The sequence below is a fragment of the Vipera berus genome (genome assembly GCF_964194415.1).
Source record: "Vipera berus genome assembly, chromosome: 4".
NCBI lineage: Eukaryota > Metazoa > Chordata > Lepidosauria > Squamata > Viperidae > Vipera > Vipera berus.
In genome coordinates, this window is record NC_138206.1 from 46219001 (window position 1) to 46235583 (window position 16583).

Here is a 16583-nt window from a genome sequence, read left to right on the forward strand (position 1 = left end):
CTTTATCTGAATAATTGCTCAATAGCCCTAGAAATTCAATTTTGTATTAAAACCTAATTAAGAACTTCACCTACAGAAAGAACAAGGAAAGAGGCATAAGCGAGGAGGAGGAAGAGCAGCAGCAGCACTTAATTAACAGGAAGATTGTCCAAAATTCTGCACTTGCCATATGCACAGTTTTTCTTATTTGGAGCATGTAAACATAATAACTATGCATTTAAATTGTCAGCTTCTGTTCATTAATCTAGAGTGCCTAAACTTCCACATGAGATGTACAATCAATAAATAATTAAGCACCTCTCGTTTAACTATTACTCTCATGATTTCAGAAACGTAAATATGTTGTTACAAAATATACTCACCCGTAAAGGTTTAATTTGCAAAGTTCCTTGATCTTGTATAGATGTCCTTGGATCTCTGCCAAGAAAAGTAAATCCTTCTTTTAACCAGCTGATAACAGGCATTGGGTCACCAGTAGCTTTGCACTTCAGTAAAGCTGTTCCATCTACTGCCAATGTCTGGTTTACAGGTCCCTGGAGAATGATGGGTGGAGGCCTATCTGTTAAAACTGAATTTAAATATATATACGTGCGTATATTAGTAGATATTCTTTAATATTCAGACTCAGATGCCACTATTTTGAAAATCGTTTTCTAGAAAATTATATTAGTAGTTGCTAAGAGCCAGTTCATTGTAGTTGAAGACCGTGTACTCTAATACCAATTTAGGCACAAAGTAGTTGAGCGACCTTCCCTCTCAGGTTCAGGAAGAAGACAATGGAAAAGCACTTCCGAAATCTTGCCCATAAAACTGCAGTAACTATTCAACAATGATTCAAAGGCACAGGAGAAAAAAACGTTTTCTAAAGAAGGTATTTATGTTGTTTATTAAATTAATAATAATTTGTTGCATAAAGACATACCTTGGGTAATATAAAATGAAGGAATAGAAGATAAAAAAGAATACATGTGAATTAGAGTTACAAATCCTGTTTCTAGAATATGCATCCAAATCCTGGTGGCATAAAATATATATTACTAAATAATGAAAGCCAATAGAAAAAAGGCAATCTATTAAGACTTCCACAATTAGGATCTTGTAAAAGCCTATACCTACCAAAATGCCCTTTTTGATGGTAAAAATATAACTTTAATTTGGGAACAGATTCAAATATTCTGACACATCGTACATTTTATTTTGCTTAAAAAGAAACTGATAGTTGGTGAAGTATTAGCCACACAATTTTTCCATGAAAAAAGGAATATTGTAAAAATCTCTTTGCAGTAAATCAAGCAAAAATATTAATATAAATGAATACATATTTTTGTGACTTTGTAAAAATATGGTTAGCTCCAAAGTGGTCTATACATATATAAAGAATATTTTCCATGAAATTACTTCCAAAATGTACACTGACACAGACACAGACATCCCCTAAACACCACTGAAGATGTTACCTAGCCTTGTAGTGAAATGTTCAGAAACCAACCCACAAGATAGGAGAACGAATGTACAAGATGCCTTACAAAGTTAAGAACACCATACATTCTATTACAGTTTATATAAAACCTTATATCCACTCTGTAGATTTCTGGGGAATGCCAAGTATGTTTTTCATACCCATAGCCTTCTGGATTAATAGATACATTGAGAAACTAACAAGCTATTTATTAAAACCTATGTAAGCCATCATTAAGAAAATCATTAAGTCATTCAGAAAATGACTTTGAACAAGGATGTAAAATGTATTTATATGCTTAAAATACAGTATTAAAATGTGTTTGGCATGTAAGACTACTTATATATTTCATTCTGCAGCTGAGCTATCTCATATATAAGGATTATATTAATGTTTATTTTCCCGCAAGCTATTTTTATAAAAGAAATATTGTAAGATTGTTCATTGTTTTTAAGTTAATTTTATTGTAATTTTTCATTACTGTTGGTTCAGCCTTCCTTCAGTAAAATGAGAACCCAGATTGTTAGGGTCAATATGCTGACTCTTACAGCCCCTTTAGAGAGGGCTATAAAGCACTCTGAAGCACAATATAAGTCTAAGTGCTATTACTAATATTACTCAGAAAAAAGGAATAAAACAAAACTAAGTATTGAAGAAGATTAACAGTCACTATTCAGAAACCAAACACACAGAAAACTGTATTATTTTAACTGTAATTGATTTATTTAGTAATGATTAAATATATCATTCTTTTTATTGATTAAAACAATAAAAGTTGCATATGTCCTTTCCCGAAGAGCAGCTGAGTCTTCTTGAAATTTAAGGACTGTAAAATTGATTATGTGTAAATGAAACTGAATATTAATTAATACATTTGTAGAACGCGATAATCACATCACTGTGACTTGTTAATATATTTGCTACTCTTTAAGGGCCACAAGTCCCTTTGTTTATCTTATTTATATGAGCAATTATTTTCAAAATGTGTTCAAGCATTTAATATGGAAGCTCATGTATTGTTTATATTTATACAAAATTTGGTGCCTTCTGGCCAGGAAGCTTTTAAATATTTTATTTATGATTATCATTTAAAGGATTAGAAGTATTTCAACAGCAAAACCTAATTAATTGACAAAGATATTTTCTTTTTAAAGAAAATCTACTGAAATATGAATTATGACGGACAATATAACATTTGAGATTAATTTAATATAATTAATTACATTATATTTTACAGCCATTTTAACCTGGCAATTTTGATACATTTTAATATTCAAATATATATTCCTTTTCTAAAATGTTAATTTTTATTTATTTACCATTGTGGTTTCAGATTTTATTCATTCACCCTTAATGTCAATTTGATTCTATTTAGACTAAAGATTAATTTAATTTAGTTTAGTCTATTTAGTATTATAGTAACTGATTTATTTTTACTTATTTGTTTAACAATAAAACTCTAAATATATCCATATATGTATCCATGTATCTCTGTGTGTATGTATGTATATGTGTATATGTATGTACTTTAGGCAGACTTAATGTAATAATGTAATCTTACATAAAGTCTGCCTAAACTGTTAAAGCAAGTGTCAGTACTGCTTATTGTAAACAGCATTTTAATATTGTTGTGCAAGCAAACAAGGAAAAATATACATGTATTTTAGGGTTTTTTATGCTTCACTGATGGAGCAGAGAAAGAAAGCATACTTCATAGACATTTTCATTCAATTTCAAAACTATTTAATGTAATATTTTCTAAACCCTGCTCAGACATTGGTACTTTAACTGTTGATTTGTTTTCACAAATTAATAAAATTTCTCTACAAAATTATTTTATTTTACATGTTTTCTAGTAGTTCCATAAAATTCTAGTAGATAGAAAAGCTAAATGAAATGTAATCCTTATTATATGAAATTCTTTATATGGTATTTTCAACGAATTCTGTCTTAAAAAAATGTCAGTAGGTGGCTATAGAAATCAAATAAAATCAAATAAAAAGATAAAAGATAGCAACAGTAACAGTTATTTTAAATTTGCTTTTGACATTTAACATGCTGGGAATCAATTGACATATAAATTTAATAAACCATAAATAAAAGTTAAGATAGGTTGTTGTTTGTGTTCCATAGAAATAAATCCTGCAAAAGAATAAAATTCTTCATGAAGGAAGAAGTTGTTATAACCCATGTGTCTAATTTGACTTATTCCCTTCACATCCTATTGCATTTAAGCTTTCTACCACCACCATTTGCAAACATTAACATGTCATGTCCTCTTGACCAGGAACTGAATGCACTGTTTATTTCAATCACAGCTGAACTACTTATTAACGAACGAAATACTACTAGAGAAACACAGGCACATATTTTAAAAACACTGCTCTTCCATTAGTTTAAAATGTCTATTTAAGCATATAAAAATGAACGGCATGAAAATAAATCATTTTGTCATAAAGAATGAAAAAGGCAATATTTAAAGTGGGAACAGGACAATAGTTAGTACTCGGGATTTAGCTGCATATTTTTAAAAATGTAACAATTTTTTTTTCTTTTCCAATCAGGCATTATAGTATTTTGAGAAAAGAAAGCCCTGTTTTATTCCACCAAAAAATGCTGCTGAACTGTTATCTATAAATCATTTATAAATTACTGCTAAGCTTGTAAGCCGCCCTGAGTCTTCGGAGAAGGGCGGGATATAAATGGAATTAAAATAAAAAAAATAAAATAAATCATGACGAATAAAAAGCCAGATGATTTCAAATTAGCCTGGCTATTTTTTAATGAAACATCTGAGTATCTACAGAACTTATGAAACAAAATCTTTAATGCAACATTTTTAATGGGAAAAATTCTGCAATCTAAAGGTATTTAATAAGATTGCAAAAACAGATGGCTCAGAATGCCCTGAAATACTAATCAATTTTGCATTGAATTATTTTAATATTAATGACATAGCATAAATGTTTGGGGAAAAAATTCAAATAAAGAATGCTTTCTTAAAAAATATTATAAACATATAAAATAAAATATTATACAATATAATATAAGGGTAATTTATCAAAATGTTTAGCAACTGTGCTAAATGCATCTCAATGACTTCTGTGTTACAGATACTCAAATAACTCATGAAGAGAGTGATTCATACTTAAACTATTTTTTAAACTGGCTTTCCTAAATAAATGCCTTGATCTTCTTTCACTACAGTTTTCATTTCAAGAATTAACCACTACTTTAAATCCTGATACCTTCCCCGCCCACAAAAAATATTGAAGTCATATTTTTAAAATCTATTGTAATGCAAAGTGCTATAAAAAGAAAGTGTGTTAACTATCCATATTTCTAAGTAAAGGACCAGAAATTCAGCTGCTAAAATTGATATATCCCTATTAATTTTAATAGGAAAAATCTGATTTTACCTTAATATCTAGGCCTGAATAACTTGCAACTCATGCCTGTCAGCCTGTAGGAGAGTGAAGGAAAACTTCATTTTTCTGCTTGTAAATTATACCAATAGGAGGTCATCTATCACCTTACTTATAACATATAGTGTGGGCTTCTGGATTTCCTACATCATCAACAGTGCCACAAAATTTTAGATTTCCTTATTTATCACATTTAGATATAATTCAGGGATATTATATTCATATAAATTTTTAACTCTGGCTTATTGACAGTCCACTACTTGGTTGTTAAGCAAAAGTGAAAATTACATGACCCCAACTTATGATTTTACTCCAGTTTTCCTTTGTTTTTTGCTACTTCCTTCAGCAGATCTGGGTTTGCTTCTGTCTCTCTTTAAAAACATTTTTGTATGGTATAAATAAGCAAGAGGAAACAGGTGCTGAAAAGGACATAACTGTGGGGCATAGTTGTTAAGCTGTTTTTTTTAGTATGGTTATAACTTTGGTCACTAAATGAGGCAGAGACTAAGCAACTTATATATTATACTCATTACGTTATATAAAAAATTCTCCCTCTCACCTGATAGTCATTTTGCTGAAAGAGATTTTATCCTCTTTCTGAAAAGTACTTTCTGACTAAGAATCAATTGATTTGGTACAATTCATTCTGTCCAAAATAATTTATACCCTTTTGTCATGGGATATGTGTATATATATATATATATATATATATATATATATATATATATATATATATATATATATATATATATATATATATATATATATATATGTATATTTACTGTAAGCAATTGCATGTAGGATTTTACTTTAGACTAAAGCTACTTGCAGATTTAGAATTATATAATATGGGGATTACTTCTAGTTTAGTTCTTCCAGTAATTAAGTACTTTCAGTAGCTATTAAAAATAAATACCAATAGCAAATAATTATCTGCATATGAGAAGTCCTAAAGAATCTCCACTTATCTACACATTTGTCAGAGTGGGTGAATGAGAGAACAGGGTATTTGGTTTCAATTATTCTTGTCTTAAGGGGACGTGGTGGCTCAGTGGGTTAGGATGCTGAGCTTGTCGATCAGAAGGCCAGCAGTTTGGTGGGTCGAATCCCGAGTGCAGCATAACAGAGTGAGCGCCTGTTACTTGTCCCAGCTTCTGCCAACCTAGCAGTTTGAAAGCACGTAAAAATGCAAGTAGAAAAATAGGGACCACTACGGACCACTACCACTACAGCGTTCTGTGCGTCTCGTCATACTGGCCACATGACCACGGAGACGTCTTTGGAAAAGCACTGGCTCTTCGGTTTTGAAACGGAGATGAGCACCGGCCCCTAGGGTTGGAAACGACTACCACGCATGTGCGGGGGAACCTTTACCTTTACCTTTATTCTTGTCTTGGTAACTTCTTATTTAAACTGCCCTAACTGCCTTTTGGTCAATCCAAATAATTGGTTTAGATCTACAAACAATTCATGACTTGGAATCATAAGCATATATAAAACAATATATAACAATAAAAACAATATATCATGAAGGTCATTTCTTACCATCTGTAACTTCCAACTGAGCCTTTGCTAAGATACTTCCAGCAACTGTGAGTGCTTGACAGATGTAATATCCTGCATCAGCCCGCTGAATATTTGTGATAGTAAGATCCCCAGTTGGTGACACAGAATACCTGGCATTAGGCTGAAGAGGCTGATTCGGGAATAGAAGATTCTGTAGAGGTAATGCAAATCATTTAGTTCAAAGCTGAATCACTAAAGATTTTCTAAGTAACAGCAGCATTCTTCACAATGGGCACATTACTATGTACACATGGTTGTATAACTTCCTATGAGAGAAATTGGTGCAATTTTTAATTGGAACTTACTATATATATTTTTTAATATGGTAGGTGCACAGTTTTATTGGAAAATAGGATTTTCCTTACTTATGAAATATTCAGCTAGATATCATAATTTAAGCTATTGGTTTTGTGGGACATTTAAAATGGTTTCCTTAAAGTTCCCAAACACAGCAAAATTTCAGAAATCATTTTTTAATAATAAGCTTTAGAAAAACAAGTAATTACATAAATAGCTTTGTCAGTAGATACTACATTTCTAAAAAGAAAACTATATTATTTGCCCATATGTATTTAAATAATCAGATGTTAGTGGGTTGTTATGATTTTTCAGAAGACTGCCTATAGTAAATTCTATGTTATTAAATGGTGATGATGAATATAAGAACTAAATTTTTTAATGTTGGGTGTGTTTTCACTTGGATTTCATAAATAATGGATATTTTTAAAAATAAATCAAAGCAGCATGTTCTAACATGCCCCCAAATCTATGGTATGATTTAGTGAATATGGGGATCCAGCCATTAACAACAGAATCAATTATCCAAATACAATACTGCAAAAAACGTGGTTCATTTATTCAAGAATATTGGAAATATACTGCTGAAATCTAACAGATAATAAAGTATACATATTCTTTAGTATAAAGTTGTTGCATTTTATGTAATATATGATTAAAATCTCAATAAAAAAGCTACTAAATATAAACAGTTATACTAACTACCATCATGAAAAATCCAGGGACAGTTATTAACTCCTCTCCTATCTAGTTGACAACTCTTAGTAAAAGAGTAAAAAGAACCAGTCCAATATAAGAATGCCTTAAAATTTACATTACTAGGTTAATATAAGTAACGTAAATCTACATGATCATAAGAATATGATCATGATTATACAAGACAATAGAGTTTGCTTTTTTTCTTTCTTTTTGAGGGAGGAAATGTAAAATTAATGACAGAATAAAAAAAGTATAATTTATATATCCAATTTAGGCAAAACTGAAGTAACATGCCTTTACTATTCATGATAAAATGCAATGACAGGACTTTTAAACATTTAAAAGGTTGATGTCTCCCTACAAAGAGCAGACATTTTTATATTAGAGTGGAAACATTAACCTGGTTAACCTCTGTTGCTTTATTGAAGCTCAATTAAGAAAACAACATGTGGGAATAATGAATCACAATGAACTATGTTTCAAGGTTTGATTATAAACAACTGAGGTATCAATTTTTATGTTACATTTATTTGCCAAAAAGAGAACATTTAAGCCCTCTGGGAACTTGGTCTCAATATTGTAATTAATTCTACAGGTTTGTAATTAAACAGCTTCAACATGTTACAATCAGTAGGTAACAGCATTCAATTAAAGAAGCAAGATACATTTTCACCTTAAAATGTTTTACCCTTGAAGTAATACCAATGAAAGTGGATAAAAAAGGGTATTAACACTTTTCAATTACACTAAATGACTGTAATCCTGCAAATGATATCCTACTTTAATTAGAAGCTCTTCTCTTTATTACATCATGATGGATGTCCACTTTATTAGATTCAAGTGTGACACTATAAGCCCACTTTACATAAACATTACCATGTTATTAAGACTTTACACTAACATATTTAAAATGTTTGTTAACAATTCTTATTTTAATTTTAAAAATGGCATACATTTTCTCCTCAAAGAAATTTTCTCAACAGCAAGCCAAGAATACTTTTTTTATAATGAAATCAACTTTTAAATTATATGAATCAAGTCCTTCAAATAATGCTCACATTGCACATTAAAGGAAACAACCAAAAAACCTGTCAAGCTTTGAAACAAAGAAAAATGCAACCATTCGTAGGAGGAAATGTTCGATCCACATCTCTGTAATTTTCCAATATACAGTGGTAACATGACACATCAATTATTCAATTCATAGAGTGTCAACTTATACATTTTATAGTTTAACTGATATATAACTGAAAAAAATATTTCAGTGGCTCAACCATAAGGGTGCATATAAGCTAGCTATCCTCAAAAAGATATAGAAATAATTTTCTATTCCGTTGAAAGTAGCTCTTGTGGTTTAGATTGTGGAGAACAAGGCTAAATTATTTTCTCCAGTTTGTTGGCGAGACAAAGGGCTAGCATAATATATTTAAATTCTGTAAAAACTTACTGGATAGCAAAATAAATTAATCACTGATGTAATGATCCTATTGGATCAATTCATTATGTTTTAAAGTCTTGAAAATAAGTTAATATTATTATTAAATTATTACTGCCATTCACAATACTGATATAAATAAATAGGGGAATTGTGCCCCCTTGCTGATACTGCCTGCAAATTGGAACATAACCTGCATAAGCCTGGCAAGTAACACTGTTTTGTTTTTTATATGCTTTGATGTAAATACCCTTTCTGATACAGTGGTTCCAAAGCCTTGTATATCTCTAGTAATTAAAGAATGAATTCTCATTTAAAGAACTTACCTGGCTGCCTTCTTTTTGCCAAAACACTGCTGGCTGAGGATTTCCTTTAGTTTCACATGGGAATGTTACTGTTCTTCCCTGGGCAACAATCTGATCACGTGGCCTTACCACAAACTGTGGAGGTGCTATGAGGTGAGAAGTCAAAATAAGACATTAAAAGAAGAAAGGTTTTAGCAGTTATATCAAAAAGTTAAATGCCATGGTACTTTCAATTTATAAAATCAACTTTGAATCACAAGTAAAAATTATAGAAGTTAGAAAAAGCTGAATTGAAGAACAAGGAATACAGTTTCTTAAAGGAGCATGTGTACAGCATATCTTGAAGTTTTACTCTGACAAAGTGTGGACCTAGGTCTTGTACAGTACAGAGTAGGGTTAGGGCAACTATATAAAAATGGAAACTGCAATATAAATTTTTAAGAAATATCTTACAAATTCCATGGAATGCCTCAAACATAGCTCTCCATTGTGAGACTTAGATCAAAACTAAGATTTAGCTATTTTTTAATCTATTGGTAAAAGCTAATAGGGCAGATTTGTTAAATAACCTGCAGCAGTGCCAAGTGACAGCAACATTAAGTAGAAGCAGTATGAGTATGAGAAGCAGGGGTGTCAAACTCAATTTCACTGAGGGCCGCATCAGCATTGCAGTTGCCTTCAAGGGGCCGGGTGGGTATGGCCAGGGTGGGCGTGCCCTACTGGGTGGGCGTGGCTAGAGTGCATATGGCCTACTGGGTGGGCATGGCCAGCTCTACATTGTTCGCATCAAGGGTGCCTATGGGGGCCTGGGCAGGAGTGGGACAGATCTGAGGGTCTCTGGCAGGAGGAGGGTCTCTGGGCCAGGGCCAAGGCAGTGGGGGACGTTCCCTCACTGTTGCCAGGATGGCTTCGCGGGCCACATGAACCCACTTTGCGGGCTGGATCCGGCCCCCGGGCCTTGTGTTTGACATGTCTAAGTTAGTGAAAGGTCTGAAAGAGGAATTAGAGAGGATGTGGAAAGTAAAGACCAAACTAATCTAAGTGTGGTAAGAGCTCTCAGGGATGTGACTCCTAAGCTGGGAGAGTGGTTCCAACAGATCCTATGTACATCAGAGTTTTAGGTTCAAAAAAGTGCAGTGCTAGGGACAGCTAAGATACTGTGCAGAACCCTCAAACTCCCAGGCCTCTGGTAGAGAACTTGAGATTCCTCTATTTTCATTGGTTGATAGAAGTAGAGCCATCCAATGATGGCATACAAAAAAACCCTATGATTGCCTGCTTAATCATATCTAATTGCTTTAAATTTACAATTTTAGTAATCAAGTAATTACATAGAAAGTCATTGAAGACATAGTTTCATTAAAAAGATAAAAAGATGAATTTGGTTGACATAATATTTGGCTGTATCAAAAGGAATTAATACCAATTGGGAAAAAAATAAATTTTATATTTGGAATGCAACTATAAAAGCACAAAAAGGCAAAATTAAGACTATAATTTAAATCTTAAAGAAATGTTAATAAGTATTCAAAGCTGCTTGAAAAGCTTATAGTTCAAGAGTAGGAGTCCACATGAAACTTGTATGATTTATTAACACAATCATAGGAAATGATGAGTTCCAAACAATACATTTAATTCATACTGCAAAGTCTAGAACAATTATGTGTTGTATGTCCTTTCATCTGTACTAAAATTCTTGTCTGTACAAAGCTAAAAGTTTGTGTAAATCTTTTGAGTGACGTTTTTGAGGATCATAAATTTGTAAGTAAGCTTTTATTCTGAACTGAAAGTAGCTGATGTACAGTCCTATTGTAGACTGCTCTTTCCTGAACATGTGGCTTTTCTAATAATTGTACAGGCATAGGACAGTTCAAAAATGCTCATAATTTTATGATCCATTGATTAATGGAGGTAAGCTTTATTGGGACAACTACATATTTCATGTTTGTTTAAAATCAATTTTTGTTTTAATTGCACTGCTCAGAGGTCATGTTGGTATATTGGCAATCATATAGGTTAGTTGAATAGATAAGTCAAAATAAATAAATAAAATGATTTTTTAAAATAAGTAACAAAGTTGCTTGTTTTTAGCATTCAGTTCAAATACAAGATCAAAATAATTCTTTCTTGAATAACACTGCAAAATCTCCTCTGTCATACTATTAGTAATCCAAAAATGATTTTTTTGTCTTTTACCACCTCCTCCCCTACTACCCTAGTTAGCAACAATTGATAGCACTTAGATATCATCCCTTTCTCGGGACCCAGCAGAATCTTATCTAATTCCTGCAGATTCAGATAAATACCCCTTCCTTCCTTATCCTTCTTATACCTTGACTGAATCTGCAGGTAGGCCCACCACTCCAGTTGAAACCCTTGCTGAGCCAGATCTTGTCGCATTTTGAGTTCTCCCCCGCTATCTAAAAGTTCTTTGTAAGTTGGTCTTCTTCCCTTCTTGAGTAGTGTCGGATAGGTCAAGGCTTCCAAGGTTGATAACCAACATAGAATTTGCACATAGTACTTGGCCCTTATCTTATCCCTATTCCGAATCAGTATATCCCTTATGTAATGACGAGTAAACTGTTTGCTTGGAGGAGTACCTTCCCGCCAAAGAGCAACATGCCATACCTGCAACAAATTGAATCCTTCCAAACTCAACAATCGATTATTCCTTAAACTTATCCATTCCTTGCCCCAAACTAAAAGGGCAGCCTGATAACAAAATTCCCAATTTGGCAGGCCAAGGCCCCCTCTTTCCTTGATTTCTTGCATCATTTTTTTCCCAATCCTGGGCCGTTTCCCCTGCCATACGAATCTAGAAACTACCCCCTCTAACTCTTTTAAAAATTTCATTGAAAGTTTAACTGGTGCTGTCTGAAAAAGAAAATTCCATTTTGGCAAAATATAAGATTTCACCGTGGCTACCCTTCCTAATAATGACAACTGTATCTTACCCCATTTTCCCAAGTCCATTTTTGTTTGTATCAGTAATTTAGAATAATTATCCTCCCTAATACTTGAACATCTTCCTGTCAACCAAATTCCTAAATATTTCACCTTCTTCACAATTTTAAACCCTGTAATGTACTCTAACATCTGTTTACTTCTATTCGAAAGATTTTTCGTTAATATATTTGTCTTATCTTTATTTACTTGTAGACCGGCCACATTTCCAAATGCCTCAATCCTTTTTAGTAATTCCGTGCTGGATTCCAGAGCGTTTTCCAAAACGAAGACCATATCATCTGCAAACGCCTGCAGTTTATAAATTTGGTCTCTTATCTGAAGCCCGGTACTCTCCTCATCTTTCCTTATTATTCTCAATAGGGGTTCTTAGGTTAAAATGAATAAAAGTGGGGAGAGTGGACAACCCTGCCTAGTGCCCTTACAGATATCAAATTTGTCAGTTAAATTCCCATTTATCAACAATCTCGCTTCCTGCTTAGTATAGATTGCTTTAATCATATTATGGAATTTAGCCCCAAACTCCGTATGTTCCAACTGACACATTAGGAGATCCCAATTAACCCTATCGAATGCTTTTAGATCATCGATAAATATTAAAGCTAATTGTTTATCTGGTCGGCTTTCATAATACTCCAGAACATTTAATATAATTCTGAGATTATCCTTTATTTGTCTGGTGGGGAGGAACCCATTCTGGTCTGTATGTATGAATTGGTTTAAGTAAATTTTTAATCTATCAGCAATTATTGTTGCAAATATTTTATAATCTGAATTAAGAAGGGATATTGGCCTATAATTTTTAATATGCTTCGAAGGGGAATCATCCTTAGGGATCAAACTAATATTTGCCTCCAACCAAGTTTGCGGGACTATAGCCTCATCCAAAATTTCATTATATAGATCTTTCATATGTTTCCCCAACGCTTCCACTAATACCTTATACAATTCTGCAGGAATTCTGTCAGTGCCTGGGGTTTTTTGACATTTCTGTTGTCTTACTGCTTTTTCAATTTCTGCTATTGTTATCTCCTGATCTAAGGCCTCTTTCTCATTAGGAAGTAACTTAGGAAGGTCTGACTCCGTCAGGTATTGTTTAATCCTCTCCTCAGGAACCTTTTCTTTCTGATATAATTCTGTAAAAAACTCAGTTGCTATCTTTTCTTTCCCTTCTTTATCCCCTATCAGTGTCCCCCTCTTATCCTCTAACTGATCAATTCTTCTACTTTCCTTCTCTTTCCTTATTCTATAGCTAAGCCATTTCCCTGCCTTATTGGCATATTCAAAATAGTTCTGCCTCGCCACCCTAATTTGACGTGCTATTTTCTCTTGATCCACAAGGTTGATTTTATGCCTCCAAAAATCCACCTGCTCCTTCCCATACACTTTCTGTGGGTTTACCTGGAGAGCCTTCTCTGCCTTAGTAAGTTGCTCAGCAATTTCCCTCCTACTTTCCTCCTCCTTCCTATGTTTAACTGCCATCTGTTTTATTATCAAGCCTCTCAGATAAGCTTTAGCCGTATCCCAAACTATTCGTAGGAGCATCCCTTCAGTCCTATTTTCTAAAAAAAACCAGACTCATCTCTTATTTATTTTTTTTGTACAAAAACCGTATCCTTCAGAGTCTCCAGACTCATCTACTCCTCACTCTACTCCCCCTTATCAATGTAATAGCCACCGGGTTGTGGTCCGCCCATTCGTTCCTCAAAATCATGGCATCTTTCGCATATCAGCCCATCCAACAACCATACCATATCCAACCTAGACCACGAGTTATGCCTGGACCACGTTGAGAGCCTGGGTTAATCACACGCCATATATCCCTAAGGCCAAATTCTTCGCACATATCCCTAAATACTTTGGGTAAAACCCTCCTATCTTTCCCTTTTTTCTTCTTCAAATCAACCCTCCCTGTTTTGTAATTCTTAGCCCTATCTACCACCGCATTAAAGTCCCCCAAGAGACACATCTGCTCATACTCCAGATCAAATATTTTCCGATATATTTTCTGGAAAAAGTCTCCCTGATTATTATTAGGTGCATATATGCCTACCAGTAACACTTTGCTTCCCACCATTTCTATCTCCAACATCAGGCTTCTCCCCTCTAGGTCTGCCCATAATTCTTTAGGACACAAGTACTCCTTAACATACATTGCTACACCTTTTTTTTTCTCCTCAGCAGATGCTACAAATAATTTCCCTAGTTTAGGGTAACTCAACAAATTAGTTTAGCATTTGTTAATATAAGTTTCCTGAAGGCATAATACCTTGGCTCCACATTTCCTTAATCTGGTTAAGATATTTTTTCTCTTAACAGGAGCATTGAGACCATTAACATTGAGTGTCAAAAAATTCACCCCTTGACACATCCTTACTTACGTGGGGCCTTAGATTTGGTAGTCTGTCTAGTTACCCTCTTATATTCTTCTCCCTTTCCCTCTCTGCCCCCCTCCCCCCTCCGCTCTCCCAGATTCCTCTCCTCCCTTTGACTTCTACTCTCCACTTCTCCATCACTTTCCTGATCACTAGTCCCACAAAATTTTTTATAGAAATCTTGTGCATCGCGTAGAATCTCAATCTTTATCTTTCGGTCTTCCCACATCACCAGGAGCCCCTTTTTGGGTTCACCAGCTTATGGTTTGCGATGTCAGTTAGAATTGGCCTTGGAGACTAGAGGAAAGAACAGGTATATGGAATCAGTTCCTTCCTGAGACTCCTTTTTGGCCTACATGGCAAACTCTGAATTGTCATATGGCCCTAAATCAGATTATAATTTTAGAGGGAAATCCTACAGCCACTTATATGTCAATCTGAATCTAGCATGACATGCAGCATTGTGTAGTCGCATCTAAAACAAAAATTGGTCATAGATGAACAATTTAATAATATATGATGAGTTTGTCATTCCTACAATTTTAGCTGCTGAATAACATGTTATGACTTTCTCATTAGATACTGAGACATCACAGATGTAATCAGTCAAAATAAAGCATATTATTTACTGCACCACATGCATGACTCTCCTATTGATCTGGTACCAGGGGCTAAGATCCCAGTTGGATGTCTCTACTCTTTATCACAATGTAAGTTGGTAGTCTTGAAGGGATTCATTGATAAAAATGTGAAAATAGATTTTATTTGACCCTCATCATTTCCTGCAGTGGCTCCTGTACTGTTCTTTAGAAAGAAATTGGGAGAATCTAGTATCTGCAAAGATTACTGGCAACTGTATCAGATTACTGTTTATAATCATTACTCCTTGTCATTCATCTCTGAATACCTCTACAATACTAAATGTTTATCAAATGAGATATTAAGGGTTGTACAACTTAATGTGCAAAAGAGAAATGAATGGAATACAGTGTTTTGCACATACTATGGGTGATGTCTCTTGGATTGATGAACCCTCTTGCAATTTTCCAGGATCTTATGAAATCTCAGTGTGTTCTGAGATTTCCTGGATCATTATATCATTATTTATATTGATGATATCCTGATGCAGGATATACATGCAGAAAATGTATAACATGTCAGACTGATTTACAGAAACTGTAGGAAAATCACTTAGTGTGAATTTAAGTATACCACAATAGAATTTCTAGGCAATCTTCTTTTGGTAGTGCCATGGATCCTGATAAGGTGGATGCTATCTTTTCTTGTTAGTCCCCACACACGGATGTACAATGTTTACTGGGCTTTACAAATTATTATCAGTTTTTTATTCTTTGGTTTACTGATGTCACAGCACCATTGACCAACCTCTTCCAGAAGAATGTCATTTTTCAATAAGATGAGAAGGTTCAGAAAACTTTTGAAGCTTTAAAGTCTGCATTTTCCTCTCAGCTTAATCTTTGTCAACCAGATCCAGCAAGCCTTTTTGTTATAGAGACTGAGATCTTTGAGGTAGTCTTAGGAGCAGTACTGCCCCAGGCACACTTGATGCTCCTCCATTATATTCTCCTGTGACTATTACTCTCAGAAACTGAAAGATGGCTGAGAAAAACAATATCACTGGAATAAGGAAGTGCCAGCAATTAAAGCCATTTTTGAAACCTTGTGACAACCACTAGAAAGAGACAGACACGCAGTGGAAGTGGGCCAGATACCCAGTGGAAGTCTGTACCGATCACCAGAATCTTGAACATCTTCAAACCACCAGAAAACTAAATCAAATACTAATCCACTCAACATTTTTCTTTGTTCACTTTAGTTTCAGAATCACATCTCTTGCAGCCATAATAAATATGTTGATGCTCTCTCCGGGAAACCAAAATATGAACACTCTGACACTGACTCCCAGTCTGCCACTGTCAAACCTTCAGAAAACACTGTTGCTCCAATTTTCCAATAATAATTCTACTATAGGAACTAAAGTAACAGTAATGTCTAGATAGTTATGTACAGACCTGTTCGTGGGAAATTCTTGCAATT

General features: G+C 33.9%; 1 protein-coding gene across 1 annotated transcript in view; it reads right to left on the reverse strand.

The window, feature by feature from the left end:
* Positions 1 to 16583, reverse strand: part of ROBO2 (roundabout guidance receptor 2) — a gene marked incomplete at both ends in the record, with an annotated part of 410756 nt that overhangs the window by 143858 nt on the left and 250315 nt on the right. The window contains 3 exons of the mRNA XM_081326352.1: positions 363 to 568; positions 6430 to 6601; positions 9208 to 9332. Of these exons, the coding sequence (XP_081182478.1) occupies positions 363 to 568; positions 6430 to 6601; positions 9208 to 9332 (503 nt within the window). The remainder of the gene's footprint in view (positions 1 to 362; positions 569 to 6429; positions 6602 to 9207; positions 9333 to 16583) is intronic.